Source organism: Chenopodium album, chromosome 16, assembly GCF_948465745.1.
Source record: "Chenopodium album chromosome 16, dcCheAlbu1.1, whole genome shotgun sequence".
In the NCBI taxonomy this organism is placed as follows: Eukaryota; Viridiplantae; Streptophyta; class Magnoliopsida; order Caryophyllales; family Amaranthaceae; genus Chenopodium; species Chenopodium album.
The window spans coordinates 8,007,785-8,025,369 of record NC_137849.1 but is presented as its reverse complement, the minus strand read 5'-3'; the positions used below and the strand labels follow the sequence as shown (position 1 = coordinate 8,025,369).

The 17,585-nt window shown below is 34.4% G+C and overlaps 1 protein-coding gene across 1 annotated transcript; it reads right to left on the bottom strand.

Annotated features, from left to right (window-relative positions):
- Positions 1–122: 122 nt before the first annotated feature.
- On the bottom strand, positions 123–10,311 carry LOC145586206 (uncharacterized). Its single transcript, XM_081642979.1, has 4 exons — positions 6,796–10,311; positions 5,811–6,067; positions 3,702–4,295; positions 123–2,789 (listed from the first exon to the last, which is right to left on the bottom strand). Exons 1-4 carry the CDS (start codon positions 10,144–10,146, stop codon positions 422–424), a joined length of 6,570 nt encoding a protein of 2,189 aa, XP_081499105.1. The 5' UTR covers positions 10,147–10,311; the 3' UTR covers positions 123–421.
- Positions 10,312–17,585: the final 7,274 nt, after the last annotated feature.

Here is a 17,585-nt window from a genome sequence, read left to right as displayed (position 1 = left end):
GCGCTTTTCATTTTACCCTCTAAAACAATTTAGGCCACCATTACATTTTGCACATATAAGAGACAACAATAATAACCATAAACTTTTGTTTCAAAAAAAAAAAAAAAAAAAGTAACCATAAATTTGAACATAATTTCGTATTAGCTCTACTATGTCACATGTAATTATTGGGATAAATCCTCTATAGCCTGAAACTCAATAACCCGAGCAAAAGGGCTACGCATTTACAGCAGTATTTGCACCAAAATTAAGCAAATTTGCAGCCTCGGATTAAAACAATGAGGGCGTAGCTTTATATTCAAAATTTCAAAACTGGACTATATTGTACATCGCTGTATGATCAGGAAATGACTACAACTACTTCATCTGGGAAACAATGAGAAAATAATAGAGTATGTATACTATTCAGCAAATAAAGCTGTCACCTGAGTAGAAAATAAGGATTGAAACTATCCCAAATCTGAATATCTTTCAGCAAGTCTGGGATCAAATGGTTAGCCGAAGCTCCAACCATTTCCTCATGTAGTCTAACAACTATGATGTACAAGTTGCAGATCAAAGGGTTAGTGAGGAATGGTCTGATGGACTTGTCTAGTTCAACAACATCCGAAAGAAGACACATGCTATCTTCAGTTCCTGCTTGTAAAATGCACTTCAAAAGGATATAAAAGCCAAGAAGATTTCCATATAAAGGTAGAAACGCATCCCTGTGGTTCCCCACACCACCGATCCAATCATCTCCTTCAAGCTTCCTTATATGCTCGCAAGCAACCGACAACTGACGGAAGAAGTGACCCCTCCATTTCCTCAAATAAGTAAGTAGCTTGGGTCCTTGAGTTGTTGAAAGCTTGAGATTTTCCAAATTAGAACAGCAAATTTGACAAATAAGCAATTTCTCTTCATGATAGTTATCAATTTCCTTGTCAAAAACCCGTCGGACAAGATCACCCTTGGGCACGACGTAGCTCACAGAATCTGATATCCACCTCAGAAGATAATCAAAGTACATGTCCCAATGGCCAAAGTTCAACGAAAGGAACTCAAAGCAAAGTTCAAGCACTCTTTCCACCTGAGCAGGAACCACAACTGCAAGAGTTTGGCCCCTAAACTTTGGAGGGAAACATTTTTGTACCTCCAACGCAAGCTCCTTTCTGATGAAAACATCCTCATCTTCCAGTAACTTAATGCATGTGAACCAGATATCTAATATCAGATAACCCAACATGTTAGCAGAATTCGGTGGCTCAAACTGCAGTTCACAGTTTTCAGAAGGAATGCTGCCATTGGTGACAAATGAACTGATATATTCAGCCTGTTCCAACAACCCAGATGCCACTACTGATTCTGCAGCAGCCTTGCGCAAATTTACTTGCTGAGATGCATCACTATATTGCTTGATAAGGCAAACAAAATGTTTGATCCATCCACATATAAGGGTGCATCTGTTCACCTCTTCTGGTTTCCCATTGCTAACATTGGGAAGAATGCTGCAAAGAAAACTTGAAAAGCGCTTTATGCATAATCCAAAGCAGCATATGAGCGCTTCTAGAGTTTTTGTATGTCTCACAGAATCATGAATAGAAACCAATTTATTCCAAAACAGCACAACCGAATCAAAATCCATCTCTCCAATATAGACATTGTCTCCTGAACATTTACCACTCGATTTTTGAAAATGCAACAGGTTCCAAGCAAAGATAATCCTAAGAATATAATAGCGACACTTATGATTAGTTTCTGATGACAAGAGTCTAATCAAAGTTGTTTGTAAATTACCCTTTGCCCAATGTGCAATTGCTGCAACGTCACTGCCATTTTCAACATCACCTAACTCTATCGCAGTAGTCTTAACAAACTGGATAAGCCACTTTAATGTTGCAAGACGCACTTCATATGAAGCATCTGACATGTAACAGGTTAGTCTTCCCTCAACACCACCAGAACCATTATCAACTGAAGAATTTGCTTTCAGCATGATAGCAGGAGAAGACTTCTTTGGCATTGAGATTCCTTCCACAGCATGATCTTCATATAGATAGATAGAGTGAAAATAAGAAATCGCAGCTTGTTTGCGAAGTTCCGCAGCAGTTGGATCGTGAAATGATGACTCAGATTCTACAACCAAGCACTCTGAAGATAATTTTGACAGTAAGCTGCAAATGACATCATAATTTTTGCTTGCCTGGCGTGTTCCAGCAATACTGAGCATATGATCAAGTACCTTCAGGAAAGACACATTGAGAATAGGACATGAACATAATGTGGGATTTCCAATCCATGAACACTTGTTAAGTGTCTTGATTAAGTCATAGAGAATCATATCTTTCATCGAAAAGTCAGCAAGGTTTCTACAATTGGCATCTAAAAGAGCACTTAACTGTAAGAGTATCCCATGGATGGCGTTAAACTGAACAGAAGAGCGTGCACAGTGATTATGTGTTGCTTCTGTTTGATTAACAGAATTTGGCAACCCAGAGGCGATATCAAGCAAGACCAAATGCAATTTCTCATTAGAAACCAGACCTGCTAGTGCTCTCGATGCAAGCACACGAATACGCATATTTTTTTGAGTTGAACACCTTTGTATATATGGCATGAATAGGAAAGGATCCAAGCAATCTCCTGCTTCACTTGCAATGGGTGAAGGCTTAAGCCTTGATAACAAGATCAACACAGGGCATAAACTAGGGTGAACAATGCTAGCCAGGTTAGAATTTGATTGTCCACCTAGTAAAAACTCAGTGGCGACTTTCAGTTCGTTAGATACAAATGAATGCAATAATGGATACCTGAATAAAAGAAAGATTTAATTAGTTGCTAGCTAGAAAACAACAATGAATGTACACAGACAAAGTGCATCTACTTGTAAAAACAATGATGGCAAAAGTGGAGGACTGCTTGTGATGGTACTGGGTTATTATTTTTTATATTCGGCTACAAATTGGTTCGCTGGCAGAAATCTAAGATTCAAGCAAATGTCAATTTTTTGTCTACATATACACTTTGATGGACCCCCTGGAGGATAATTTTATAAAATAGCAATATGAAGTAGACTATTCATTCAGATTTCATCTACAACAATTATAGTTTATTTTATCCAATTTATATGTACTAGGTTTTGATTTCTACTCTAGATGTCATATGACTTTCATATAATAAACAATTTTAATTAACAAAAAAAAGGTACTTCGGCATCATTGAAAGTTGCTTTGAGGATGATGAGAGGAACAGAAGAGTAGCAATTGTAGAAGTAAGATACTCCATAATGAAAGTAAAGCGCTAATGCAACACAGAGAAAAAGGGAATGCAGATGCAGCACCTGCATTAAATGGAATCACACACGTACACAATGAGCAAAGAAAAATGGGGTTGGCAGAAATAAGAAGCAGCAGGGAAGAAACCAAAGGAGCAAATGGCCTAAGAAATCTCAAATGACAACACAACACAATTGTACAAGTAAGATGATGAAACTTTAATACTAGAGCAACACAAAGCAAACGAGAGGGACCAGAGGGGCAGAAAGTATCATTGCAGTCACACAAGTAGACAACAAAAAAACAAAGGTTGGATACGGAGGGGAGGAAAGAAGGCAGCAATCAGAAAAATACACATGAGCAAATCAACCACAAGATCTAAAAAGAAAGCATATATTATTATGCAAAATTGAATAGTAAAGCTGGTAAGGAATTTGATTCTTTTACCTGTGAAAAAATTCCAGACTAGTAAGAGCACGCCTTGCTGAATCTCGTTTATGTACATTAAGAAACCCAACCATTCGGCGGACCAAGGCTGTGTATGCAAGGCATGCACTATTACGAATTTCCCAATGTGGAGAAGAGAAAGATCGTATGGAGATTATCATAGCTTCCGCAGCGAAGCCTGATGTATCAGTTGCTAAATTGGCATCATTGAAAGCTGCTTTGAGAACATTAAAAGCATGCACAGTTGGAATAACACCTTTAACACGAATCTTTGCAGATGTTAAGTTTTCATTGATATCATTTCTCTGCATAAAGCCATTTTCTCCATCTGATACACCAATTGATTTGTTTTGCAATTTATCAACTATGTTTGGTTCAGCTTGATCAAGCAATGACCCACCAGCCAGTTCTATCAACCAGCGGAGTGCCCATGGGAGCAGCTTTTTAGGTGAACCTTGTGGCTCTGAGAGAAAGAACGCACTGAATGCAGCAGGTATACCTGCACTTCTTCTGAGCAAGTCATCTACTGTTTGTCCCTTAGCCACAGTTCTTTCCATAAGCTGTTCCATCCAAGATTCTGTCAGCTGACAAAGCCTGCAGAAGAAGATTATGTTCAGAAGTATATTCATTATACAATATTACAATTAGTTATCAAACACGTCTAAGATAACTATTTCAACATTTAAGCAATACATAGCGTGAAACCAATTTTTACAAGAATTGGATGAACATATGTCCAATAATTTTCATACGACAGACGTTATCTTCTAATAAAATAGGTAGCTTCAGACAATGTGAAACATCAATAGTTCTACCTCCCGAACAATCAAATGTCTACATGGAAAAGAGTAAGAGGGTTTGTACTATCAAACTTGAGCAGACAAAGCCAGAGATAGATGAGAAAAGATTGAGATTTAGCAAAAGTGGAACAAGGATTACCAAGTTGACAAAAGATGCAGTGTCATGATGTTCCTATCTTTAGAATGGACTCGCTTATATCTTTTATAATAAATAAAACAAATGCAACACCAGTTCAAGGGTAAAACATGTGCCCCAAACAGATGCAATTATCTATACTTATATATTAAAAAGCATTCCTAAAAACGTTTATACGCCACGTGTGTCACACCACCACTCAATAATCAATGGCATCGTGCCACGTCAAGATTTAATATTTCAAGGCCATGTTAACTAAAAATGCATAGAAAGAGGTTTGAACCCCTAACCTCATGAAATGTATACCACATGCCTTGCCATCTTAACTAGCAATAATTTATGATTTATTGAATCCACATAAATGTATATAAATGTAGAATAAAAAAAAAAACACCCAAACTAAAAACAAATGAAACTCATAATAATCTTTCAATTCCTTTTAATATTTTAACATTATGTTCTAAATTATTAATACTAAAAAATTAAAACACTTAATAATAATAAAAAAAAAAGAAAAACTATCAACATCCCAGAACGCCTGGGTCAACACACTAGTTATATATCCTAATTTATGCAGTCCCAACTTTGTCTACACCAAGAGTATGCACACACACAATAAGAAATGATCTTTTCTACATAGTGGTTCTTGATTCCCCAAGGGGCACTAAGGCCTTGTTCTCTTCACCTGATTTTTTAAGGTACAGGAATTATTCTATTTTACAGATTAAAATTGAATTTTATGGATTGATTAGAACATATCTTTGCTGTTTGAAACTTATTTTTATGAAATACAGAGTAAAATAATTTTCACTGATATAATACCGTAGTTGTCTAATAAAATTACTGATTCACACAGATAAATTTGTTTTTTTACTGAACACAACTGATTTTTACTGGTTGAAACTAACTTTGACTTATTAAATCTTCATTTTATAAAATCAAAACTGATTTTTACTGAATATACATATATATTCAAGAGAACAGGGCCTAAGAAGTATTTAGACGATGACTTGGAGACAACCAGACAGAGCACACTAACACAGGGCACCAGTATGGCACCATAACTTTTCTACAAAATTCTGGATCTAATCATGATCAGATCAAAATTCAAACAACAATGTGTAAACATTATGCATTCAAATATACTCTATAGAAGTTAGCAAACCAACAGACCTTGGATCATTAGAACAGAGCAAACGATTGCAGAGTGCAGTAAATCCGGCTCTTGTTTTATCGATAGCACCGTTATGTTTCATTTTAAGGAGCACTTCCAAAAAGTGGTTCCCGATAACCTCTAGTTGGCTCACATCAAGAACTGCATCAGAAGTGGGCAACAAATGATCCATTGCAGCATCAGCAGATCCTTCACCAATGGATGTAGCAACTGGCAACGGGATCTTTCTAATAATGGTTCCAAGAAGAAGACTGACCTGAAAATAAAAGATTTAAGGTCCTTTTCTAAAATAATTGTAACACATTATGATGTCCATTGTTCAAAGGATATTGCATATGTTTTTCCTTTTCCTTTTTCCCGTTATATCCTTGAAAAATCCAGCTTTACTCTTTCCTCTCACCTCTCCCTCCGCCCTCCCCATACATGTGTGTGATTGTGTGTATGTGTGTGTGCACGCGTGCGTGAGTGTGTGTTATGTAAAAGAGTTGATAGTGCAAGTTTACTAAGTGGGGGGAAACAGGAAAATAATATCTCCTACTTTACAGAAAATCTTGAAAATTTTCAAATCATAATCATATAAATCCCTTAGGGGACATTTGGTTTGCAGAGTATTATAGGGTTGATATCTAGAATGAAAATAGGATGGCTTTGGTTTGTAACTTGATTTTTGTACCAAAGTTTCGAATGATTTTTTTTCCTTTTATTTGATACCTCAAGTGTTGTTATAAGCCAAAGTGCCAAACCCACCTCCCCCCATAGGTCTCTAAACACCATACCTTGAGGGTTTGAGGCATGGATTTAAGATTCTTAAAATTATCAACCTTTGACCATTCTAAATCCATATCTCACACTAAGAGTTCATGAACCAAACACCCTATTTAAATCCCGATGAGTAATGAAGATAAATGTTTGATAAGAGGCAACTTAGAGAAATAATCCCATCACACTAAAACTATAAAACTTCATAATGATAAGAGAACATACCTCTTTCATAGCCAGCCAACAACCAACCATAACAATCTGCTCTGCTGGTCTAACATCTTCTTTTTCCTTCAAATCTTTTGCTTCACATTCCAGTACAGATGATGGTGTAACTATCTCATCTAGACATTCCAAAAGATCTTCCTCAATGTCATCCATGTCTTGAGGCAGATGCCAAGCATCAGCAGAAACCACCCCAAGTGCCAGTGTTGTTATTCGCATCACCAACTCCAGGAGTTTCCCCAATGCACCTCTCATCTCAGGAATGCCTGACATGGCTACATCAGAGTTCCAATCTAATTCCTCAAAGGCATATCTCAAAGCAAGCAAGACACCATGAGCAAAGCTATTCTTGCAGGCTTCAAATAGATCTTTCTCTCCTTCCTCTGCAGCAGCTTGCAGCCAATCTATAAGTGAATTAATATATAGAATAAGTGGGAATTTAGATTCCGAACTTTGATGTTCCTCATTTCGGGATTCAGCCTCTGATTTATGGCAAGTAACATTTCCTGAAGCTCCAATAATCCAACCAAGATCCAGAACATACTTACGGAATATAAGCCTTAAAGCCAAAGCCCCAGCATCACTCTCTCTGACTCGTGGACTGCAAACCAACTTTTTTGCCCATAATATAACTTCTTGCACCTTGTTTTCACTTGAGATTCCAGGGAGAGGTGTGGGGAAACTTAAAAGTATGCGGAAAGAACTCTCTCTCAGTCTATCCCAACTATCAATTATTGAGCCAACTAATAACATTGTTGAATCTGGTCTGGTAAGTCCTTCACTAAAAATATATAGATTTTCAGTAGATAGAACATCAGAGTTTCCTTCCAGCGGAGGTACTATGGACCAAACATTTACCATTATCATAATTAGCTCCATTGCCATGATTTTTCTCTCATAAGGAGCAGAAGGATAACATGAGAAATACAGAAAGCAACTCAACCATTTCATAAAGTTGTATAGGTTATCTGCTCGGCTAACAATGATTGCATCACCACTCTTATACGGGGAGGATACATCATTCTTCTCCCAGTCAGATGGTTGCCACATCCCCTGTTTGATTTGTCGCTCTAAAGTTGTACGAACCCGAGAAAAGAACTTCTTAAATATACTGGCCCACTTCATCTGGAAAGCTGTTGAGCAACATCTCATGTTCAAAGGCACTGCTACTCTCATCAGATTGAGTTCTAAGGATGAAGGTAGACTGGCCGTCTTAGGGCTCAAGAAAAGTGTCTCAGCCGCATCTACACGAAGTGACTCATCCACATGAGTCAATGCCAATGCAAGCCACTCAGCTGGAATGTTAACAGGAATTCCCTTCAAATAGATTAAAGCATGTTCTTCTTCAAGCTTGCACTCTTCAGCAGCAGACACAAGATTATGACTAAACTCAATATCCCCATCAAACAGTGCAAGTGAACGAGATACTTTAAGCAAAGAGACCAAAACAGCCACTTTCTCCTCGATACCAAATGAAATGCCCAAACAGCTCAGTTCTGCAAATACCAAGCCAGTATCAACTCCAACACCAATTGAGAGGAAGGAGAGCATAAAAAATATACTATCAACATCCACTTCTAGTAAACTTGGCAAAGCATAGGTGTTCAAATTTGAGCGCAACTTAGAGACTCCAGAAGCAAGTCCATAGAGAAATGGAGGCAAACAATGACCTCGATATATCTCATACCCTTTTCCAACACCATTGCTACCCCAACACTCATCACGCAAACACTCAAGGAAACACTTCAAGAAAGATGTGGCTGCAGAGCACACATCGTCGTCTATGTATGCCTGTACCACTTCAAATAGCAAATTAGAGCTCATGCCAAGGAGAGTTGTGGCTCCCAATCTCTTAGTGAGAGAAGCTAGAGGAGCATACCTACCTTTACACCGAGCACCAAGACAAAGAAGATCAGCTGCAATCTTCCCTAGGAATGTATTAAAATTTGCATGACTATCACCCTTGTAGCTAGTGGCTTTGATGTCTAAGAAGAGATCAAAAATAAGATGAACTTGTTTCACAGTTTGGCTTAAGGGGTCTTCTAAATTATTCCATATAATTCTGAGTACACGAGCTCCTAAATCCTTAGGGATCGGTTCAAACTCAGTTTCAAGATCAACAAGATCAGACATAATAGATGTTTTGATCTGTTGCAAACAGATCTGCATCACCGTCAAAGCATGAAAGTTAAAATGGCTATCATTAGGGTTCTCACAGTACTTGCAAAGCTCAGGCAATATACAATCATACAATATACTCTGTAAACATCTATCCCCATTTTCATCAGCACCGTCAATTTCAATTCCCTCTGTTTTTACAACAAAACGAAAATTGAGCACTATTCTTGAAACTGCAGTAAGGACCCCTCGTATGAAGCAAAGTCTACTTAATGGGGAAAATTTTCGGAGTTCAAAACACAAATCTCCATTATACGGAATTTTACTTGAAGCATTCTTAAACTCCGTATCTGAATGATCTATCAAACTACATATTTTCCTTTCAAAAACACCTTCCATAATGAGATATCCAAGCTCCTGAGGATTAAGCAACATCTGAAATGCAGCACATAAACTCACACCAGCTGCCACATAACAGTCCCTTGAGAAAGCAGACGATTTGAGTATTTCTACAATGACTGCAACAATCATTTCTGAAAGACTAGAACCATTAGGGACCATACCATATTGAGAGCTACCAGCATTAACGATTCCCAAAGGAAACCGCTGAAGCAAATAATACATACAAGACAAAGCCTCCTGGCATTGCTCCATCACAAGAGGCGAAGGTCGTGCCAACCCATTTGTCTCAGCAACCACATAATTCAATCCAGTAACACTATCTAAAGCCACTAGCACACAACACTCCTCCACAACATTCACTAAATACCCCAACTTCGGGGTACTCATCATCGACAACGCCACCCTCGACACACAAAACCGCTTCCCTTTCCCACACAACACACCATACTCCTCACAAAGCTCTCTAAAACACCCACCAATCAAACCCCAGAACTTCTTATTCTTGGAAAGAACAGACAACATAGTCCTATGCAAAGACAATGAATTCTCAAGAAATAAAAGTTCCAAGTACAATTTCGCCGCAATCGAAACTAAGTTCTCATCAGCAGCTCTTAACAACAAATCATTGAATGAAACAGCAACATTCTTAACATGATTAACTTGAGAATAAATGGAATTAAGGGAACCAAGATGGGTTAATTCAGTGCAAAATTTTTGACACAAAGCATTAGATTGCAATTGGGTAATTGAATTCATGTAAGATTGTGGGAAATTCACAGCACTGTAGGTAAAACGATGGCGATGCTGTAAAGCTCGCCATTTTGCTGACATTTTTGAAATGAAAAACTGGGTATTTTGATGGGTGTTTAACACTGAAACTAAATCGAATAAAGAGAAAGAAAGAGAATGACTTAGCTGTTGAAAGTTCGCAGCTTTGTGTAGCTCAAACGCTGCCTTTCCTTCTCAGATGGTGTGTGTGCCGGGGAGAGGGAAAGGATACCGGCCAAAACCCTAACTTTAAACCCAACTAGGAGGGAACTACATATTCCTATACTCTAACTCCATTAGGCCTAACTAGGGGTGATAATGAGACTAAGCTATTCGTGAACTGTTCGAGCTCGGTTCGGTCAAAGCTCGGTTCGACGAGGCTCGACTCGAGTTCGAGCTCGGCTCGAAACCTTAACGAGCCGAGCCGAGCAAGTCAAAGCTCGGCTCGAAAAGCTCGTGAACATGCTCGACTAAAATATATATATTACAAAAAATACAATTTTAAAAATACTATTTATTTTTTATTAATAAATTTTATACGAAATTAAGAATTGCTTTAACTGTCACATTCATTTAAGTTTTAATATTCAATTTATTTTATACATATATGTATATCTTTTAGATTATTAGTGTGCTACTGTCAAAAAAAAGATTGTTAGTGGGGTACAGCTCAATAACTTTTTTAACCCTAACTAAAGCTCCATTACTCCACATCTAACTCACGCACAGCAGTCATCCCATTCCTGCCCAACACTAAAGCAAGCACGACTTAACCTTCTCTATCGTTCCATGGCTGATGATTAGTGCTCACCGTCTACTCACCATCGATTATTAGTGATAAGTTTCTCACCATCGTTTTCTCACCGTCGATTAGTGCTTATCGTCATCTACTCGCCGTCGATTAGTGCTTATCATCGTTTCCCCGTCATCGATTAGTGCTCACCGTCTCTTGTTCATCCTCGATTGTTGGTCATCGTTGTCTACTCAACTATGGCAGGAGTAAAGGGTTGAAATCAATCCAAAAGTTGAATTTTTTTTTAAAATCCAGATCAGAAATCAAGCTTGAGCATAAATAAACTCAAAATCTTCGAGCTCGAGCCGAGCTTTGAGCTTGGGTTTGGAGTCTCGAGCTCGAGCCGAGCCTAAGTTTCTGAAGCTCGTCGAGCTTCGAGCTCAAGCTCGAGCCCCCATCGTGAGAATCGAGCTCGAGCCGAGCCTACCACAGTTCGGGCTCGGCTCGAAGGTTTAGCACCCCTAGGCCTAACCAACGGGAGTTGGCTCTTTAAGCAACTTGATGTCGTTTAAGAGAGGTATCGGGTTCGAGCCTCACCGTATGCAGAAGCTCTTGTGTGGAGACTCACCCATCATAAGCCAGGTGTGCTACTCGAGTCGGATCCGGATATAGTCCATTTGGCCATTTTTATTTGAACATCACTTTTTTTATTTTTTATTTATTTATTTGAGGACGTATTAGAACATTGATGTAATATACACGCTTATCAATATATTTTTTGACACTCAAAACGAGACACTTAAGTTACGGGTATTTTTTTGCCAATTTCAAAGCATAATTAAGACCCTTAAAAATAAACATGATCCCTAAAACAACAATTTTTGACAAGCAAATTGAATAAAAATTTAATGGCTAGCCAGTATAAGTGGTAGCAAAATCTTTTTTTTTTTTTTTTTGGTAGTAAAATATAATAAAATTTTAAATAGGTATTAAAAACCAAATTGGTGTTTTTTTAGTGGTATTAAAAGTCAAAAGTTTCTATTCCCTCAAAATAAAAATAAAAATTAAAAAAAAAAAGTCAAAATTTTCTAATTAATCTTAAATAATACACTCTTGAAAATCATGTAAAATTAGAAATTCACGACAAAAGCATGTGTAAATTAGGAATTAATGTTAGTGTGTTTTGTCATGATTTCCTAATTTTATACAATTTTATATGTAGCCCTAAAGATTATGTATAGCATTTTCCTTTTTTTTACCATAAAAGTGAAAATTTCAAGCATGTGATGATAAAACGATAGTCCTTAAATTCTAACACGCGGCAAATCAAATACGAAGTATAAGCGAAGTAAAGATCTTGAAAGCAATCAAAGTTAGGAACTTAGAAATAAACACTTTAACTTGAAAAATACTCTTTATTAAGTAGACTGACCCGAACATAATTTGAATAAATCATTCTTATATAGTTATATCATATCATAACATATATAAAGCTAAACTTTTAGCCAAGTCACGAGACAGCGACACTTGGCGTTTCAACTTTTCGCCAAGTGTCGCGCCACATTGGATAGATTTAAATAGAGTTCATAAGATAAAAAAAAATTAGTTTAGAATTATATTTGGATAGAATTTTTAGGATAAAATCGTTAGTTTAGAGTTTATTTTTGGTAAAATATCAATATTTTAGATGTACAAATTGAATTATAATTTTATTCAAAAAAATTATTAGATTATAATTCTAAAAATTATCATATAAATTTATTTTTTATATCATAATATTTTTTTGAGCGAAAGAGGTAGTTTGAAGCGTAAAACATCCATTTATAATATATACTACTTGGTTAAAATAATATACTTCACAATCTAATAGTTTTTTTTTTTTTTACAGGACAATCTAATAGAATTTTATTATTATGCAGACTTGTCAATTAGAGTCAGGTCATGAGTCATCTCGAATTGGGTCACTTCAAGTTACGAGTCAAGAAATGTTCAACCCATGTCCAAAGTTTTGGGTTCGGGTCAACCCAACGGGCTTTGAATATTTATTTTATTAATTTATTTTTTTAATGTATTAAATTAAATCGAACATTTCTACCAATATTATTATCAGTCATTACATGCCTACTAGATAACAAATCGTAACAAAAGCACATCAATTCCTATCTAATTTTGTATTAATAATATATTTTAAAATTTGACATATAGATTAAAAATTTAATTTAAAATTTAATAAACAACCCGGGCATCGCACGGGGCACAAAACTAGTAACTAATATATAAAGCTAAACTTTTAGTCAGGCCACGAGTTAACGACATTTGACGTTCCAACTTTTCGCCAAGTATCACGCTACGTAAAGGTTATTTCGACATATATGATTTATTTGTTTTATAAAGTCACATCCACATGCAATTGACATATACTACGTATAAACCAAACGAGATATTCAAACCTTATCATTAACTTATCAATTCTTATTCGTGCAGTAAAAATTATACCTTAGTTGAAGGTGCTCCAATTGCAAGCCTAGTAGCAGGTGTGGATCTAAGTTCGAAACTACACGATCAATTGACTATATTTGTTTTAATTAAAAGTTATTTTTAAAAATATTTATAAAATGAAAAAATAATAATTCATTTAGTATTGAATTATTTAATGTGACAACAATAATATGCAAAGTTTAAGTAATAAAATATATCAATTACACATAATTATATGATTTAGCTATGTGTAATATAATATTTACATTTTAACTATAATAATGATGGGTTACACAAACTTATTTTAGTATATATATTATATAAATATATTTTATTTTACAATGATTACTTGGTAATTTGTGAGATCTTATTTAATTCGTCTTAATAAGTATTAATTTTTTTTTTTATTTATTTTGGTGAAACAGAGGGGCAAAGCCCTAAACAGAAGAAACAGGCTACAAATTAGAAAAGAGAAAAACCCAGCACGCAACGAAAAGAAAATAGAACAGCAAAATGATTACTTGGTAATTTGCGAGATCTTATTTAATTCGTCTTAATAAGTATTATTAAAATATATAAAAAAAAAATATAATTACATATATTAAGGATTAAAGTTTTACACTATAGGGTACATAAAAAAAAATTAAATACTAATCATATATTTATTGCTTGATGATTATTATTATCAAATATTAAAAAAGGTTTCGAGTCAGCGGGTCGGGTTCGGGTCAGATTTCGGGTCAATTTCCGATTATGCTTAAAAACTATCAAAAATAGTGTAAAACTTAATATTATTATGAAATATGAAATTTGGGTCATATCGGGTCGAATTCGGGTTGTTCGTGTTTAGGTCGGGTTCAGGTTTCTCTCTGTAATTTTGCAATGAGTCTTAGCTGCACTCTAGTGCAGCTAGGATAGCTGCAACACGCCATATAATATGAACATTTAGTTAAAAAATATGAACACGTAAAAAAATGAATATTCAGTAATAAAAAAAATGAACACGTAAAATAAAACGAACATTTAGTATTAAAAAGTGAACATATTAAAAAAAATGATTATTTAGTATATTAAAAGTAAACATGATTATTATATAATCATAAAATTGATGGGCCATGGCCTTAAAAATGAACATTTAGTGAAAAAAAAATAAAATTGAACACTTAAAATATATGATCATTTAGTAATAAAAAAAAATGAACACGTTAAAAACGAATATTTAGTAATAAAAAATGAACATGTCAAAAAAAATATAAACATTTATATAGTAAAAATGAACATTTATCATACAATCATAGAATAGCTGAATCATACCTAATAAAATGATCATTTCATAAAAATATATGCATACATTATATAAAATGAACATTTAAACAAAAAAATAAACATGTAAACAAATGAACTAGTTTAAAAAAATTATGAATATTTAGTATATTAAAAATGAACATGATTTTCATACATTCATATGGGTTTAAAATCGTTGTATATAATAATTAACAAAAATATAAAGATAAAATATATCGTTAAATTATGTTCATTTTTTATATACTAATGTTCATTTTTAGTGCACTAAATGTTCATTTTGTACAAAATGTTTAATTAAAGTACTGTATGTTCATATTTTTTTATTTACAAACCACAAATTCGATTGTAATTATTTTAACTCTAAAATTTTGAATATCCACCTTTAATCTAATCTTAGGTAATCATAGAGACAATAATTATTGATGTATAACATAATAGATTAGGAATCACAAATGCAAAATTGATAAAAATCAACAATTTTACAACATTCATATATTTATAATAAAAAAAAACTCAAAATTACGTCAAATTTCACGACCGAAACAAAGATGATGATGATGATGATGATGATGATGGAAAATGCTACAATGGTGACGATGAATTGGAGAATATCCAAATTAAAATGAAAAAGAAGTATAAAGATTGAGAGAAAGTGTGGTAAAAAAGAAAATTAACTAAAAAGGGGAGAGAGAGAAATTCAAATTGAGTAGAAAACAGAGGAGAGAGAAAATTAATAGAGGTAAGAAAGAAAAAGAGAGAGAGTTAAGATATACAGAGGGGAATAAAACGTATGTTTATTTTTGGATTACTATATATTCATACTAGATTAGTCCCGTGCAATGCACGGATTTCTTTGAAATATAGAGTATATATTTTATTTATTTTTACGTATCAGAAAAATTATTGAGACATAACCATTAGTTGTAAATGCTAATTTTATAAAATTAATTTTGAAGAAGAACAAACTGAATATGAAAATTTAAGTATATACATAAAAGTTAGATTTTTAATATACGATTTTAATTAAGCAAATAAAAAATTATTTTAAACTTGTAATATATAAAGGAAAATAGAAAAAATATATACATCAAACTATTTTGTTCGATGAAACATAAGGGGAAGATGTATTAGATATCAATAGTTGGTGATAGAAGAAAAATAAATAAATTAAAGAGTATAGATAAATTGAGAGGAGGAGAAATTAAATTTGAAATTTGAAACCAAAGAAAATATAATGACGTTAGATTTTTAATTAGGCGGGAAAATTTTTCCTATAAAGCTGCCACGTGAACATTATGATGTCAAGGTTGTTTCTTTAGTTTATTATAGATAGATAGATAGATATAAATGCAGTGGTACAGCTAGCTTAGCTACATAAGTGTGTAGCTAAGAATTTGCGGTAATTTGGGTAGGGATCGGGTCGGGTCAGGAATTGCCAGCCCAATACTATGTAAATTTAGTAAAATTAGTTTTAACTTAATTCACCATTAAACCATACATTAGTCGAAGGCATCATTGAACCCTCACCGGCCTCCGCTCCAACACCAACCTATAATTCACCGTTCATAAGAATTTCTCACAAATAAATATCATCGTACTGCTAAATTATCAGCATTTTTTACAGCGACCAAATTAGGTAGATCTTCATTCTCAGGCTGTAAATTACGAGAAATCAACAACAACAATAACAAAAAATAAAAAATCAAAATTCAAAAATCAAAATAGAAATATCATGATGATACGCTTGAGCTTATTCAACTCTTCAAGTAGATTGTTGTCGGCGATCCTCAAGACATGAATATCCTCTCGAAGCTTTGAGAATGACATTTGAAGATTTGAATGTGTCAACAAGTATCCTTGCTCAAGCACTGTGAGACAGTGAGATGCTCGTGAGATGATCTAAAACTTCTTTGTCTGCCATAAGAGTTTGAGGATTTTCTTGTGAGATTATGAATCTATTCAAACTAGACCTGTCAATTTTCGACTCGACTCGCAAACCCGACCCGTTTTTCTAGATCTTGAACAAAGATTTTTGACCCGTGATCTGATAACCTGAATCCGTAAATTTGTGGGTCAAACCCGACCGAATTTTATGGGTTTATTTTTAATAAATACATTTATTTGAAACTTAATACTCCCTCCGTTCCTGAAAGTTCGACTCACTTTGCATTTGCGCGGTTTCCAATGAATATTTATGAGCATGAATATCTTCGGCTATGTATAAGTGAAAATTATAAAAAGTTGATATTTGAAAATTTTTTAATAAGGGGCCGAAATCTAATAAAATCCCTCATGCTAATTTAAATCTATTTTATAAATCATAACTGTAGTCAAATTTATTTTATTTTGACCACATGAATAGTAAGTGAACTGAACTTTCATAAGCGGAGACAATATTAGTTTATTGATTAAGTTTGATTATTTGTCTTACCATCGGACATTTATTTTATCTCTTTCTCATTTATCTATCTCATAACTCTTATTCAAATCCACACCAATCACCTCCTACACCAATTATCGACCCACACTAGCTAATTGCATCCGTAATTCCGTATAACCCACATTACCTTCACACCACTGATCGACGGGCCTACTAATATTATGTCAAGAGATATTATACTCCACACATATAATTATGTTGGTCTATTCTTAAATTCTAGGATGTAATTAAAAGTTTTATTTTTTAAATTTATTATCATTTTTTATTAGTTAGGAATTGATGTAGTATGTAGTTGCTAAAAATAATATGGTGAAAACTGAAAATTTTAGATTAAAAATTTGGAAAAAAAATAGCAAAGTAATCTTGAAAAATAAAAAAATTAAAAATTAAAAATAACGCAAAATAAAAAAATTTAAATAAAAATTGTTTTAAACCCGTTAAGTTGACCCGAACCCGAACTTTGGGTTAGGATTGAACATTTCTCGACCCATGACCCGAAGTAAATCGACTCAAAATGACCCTTGACCTGGAACTACCCGACCAGAT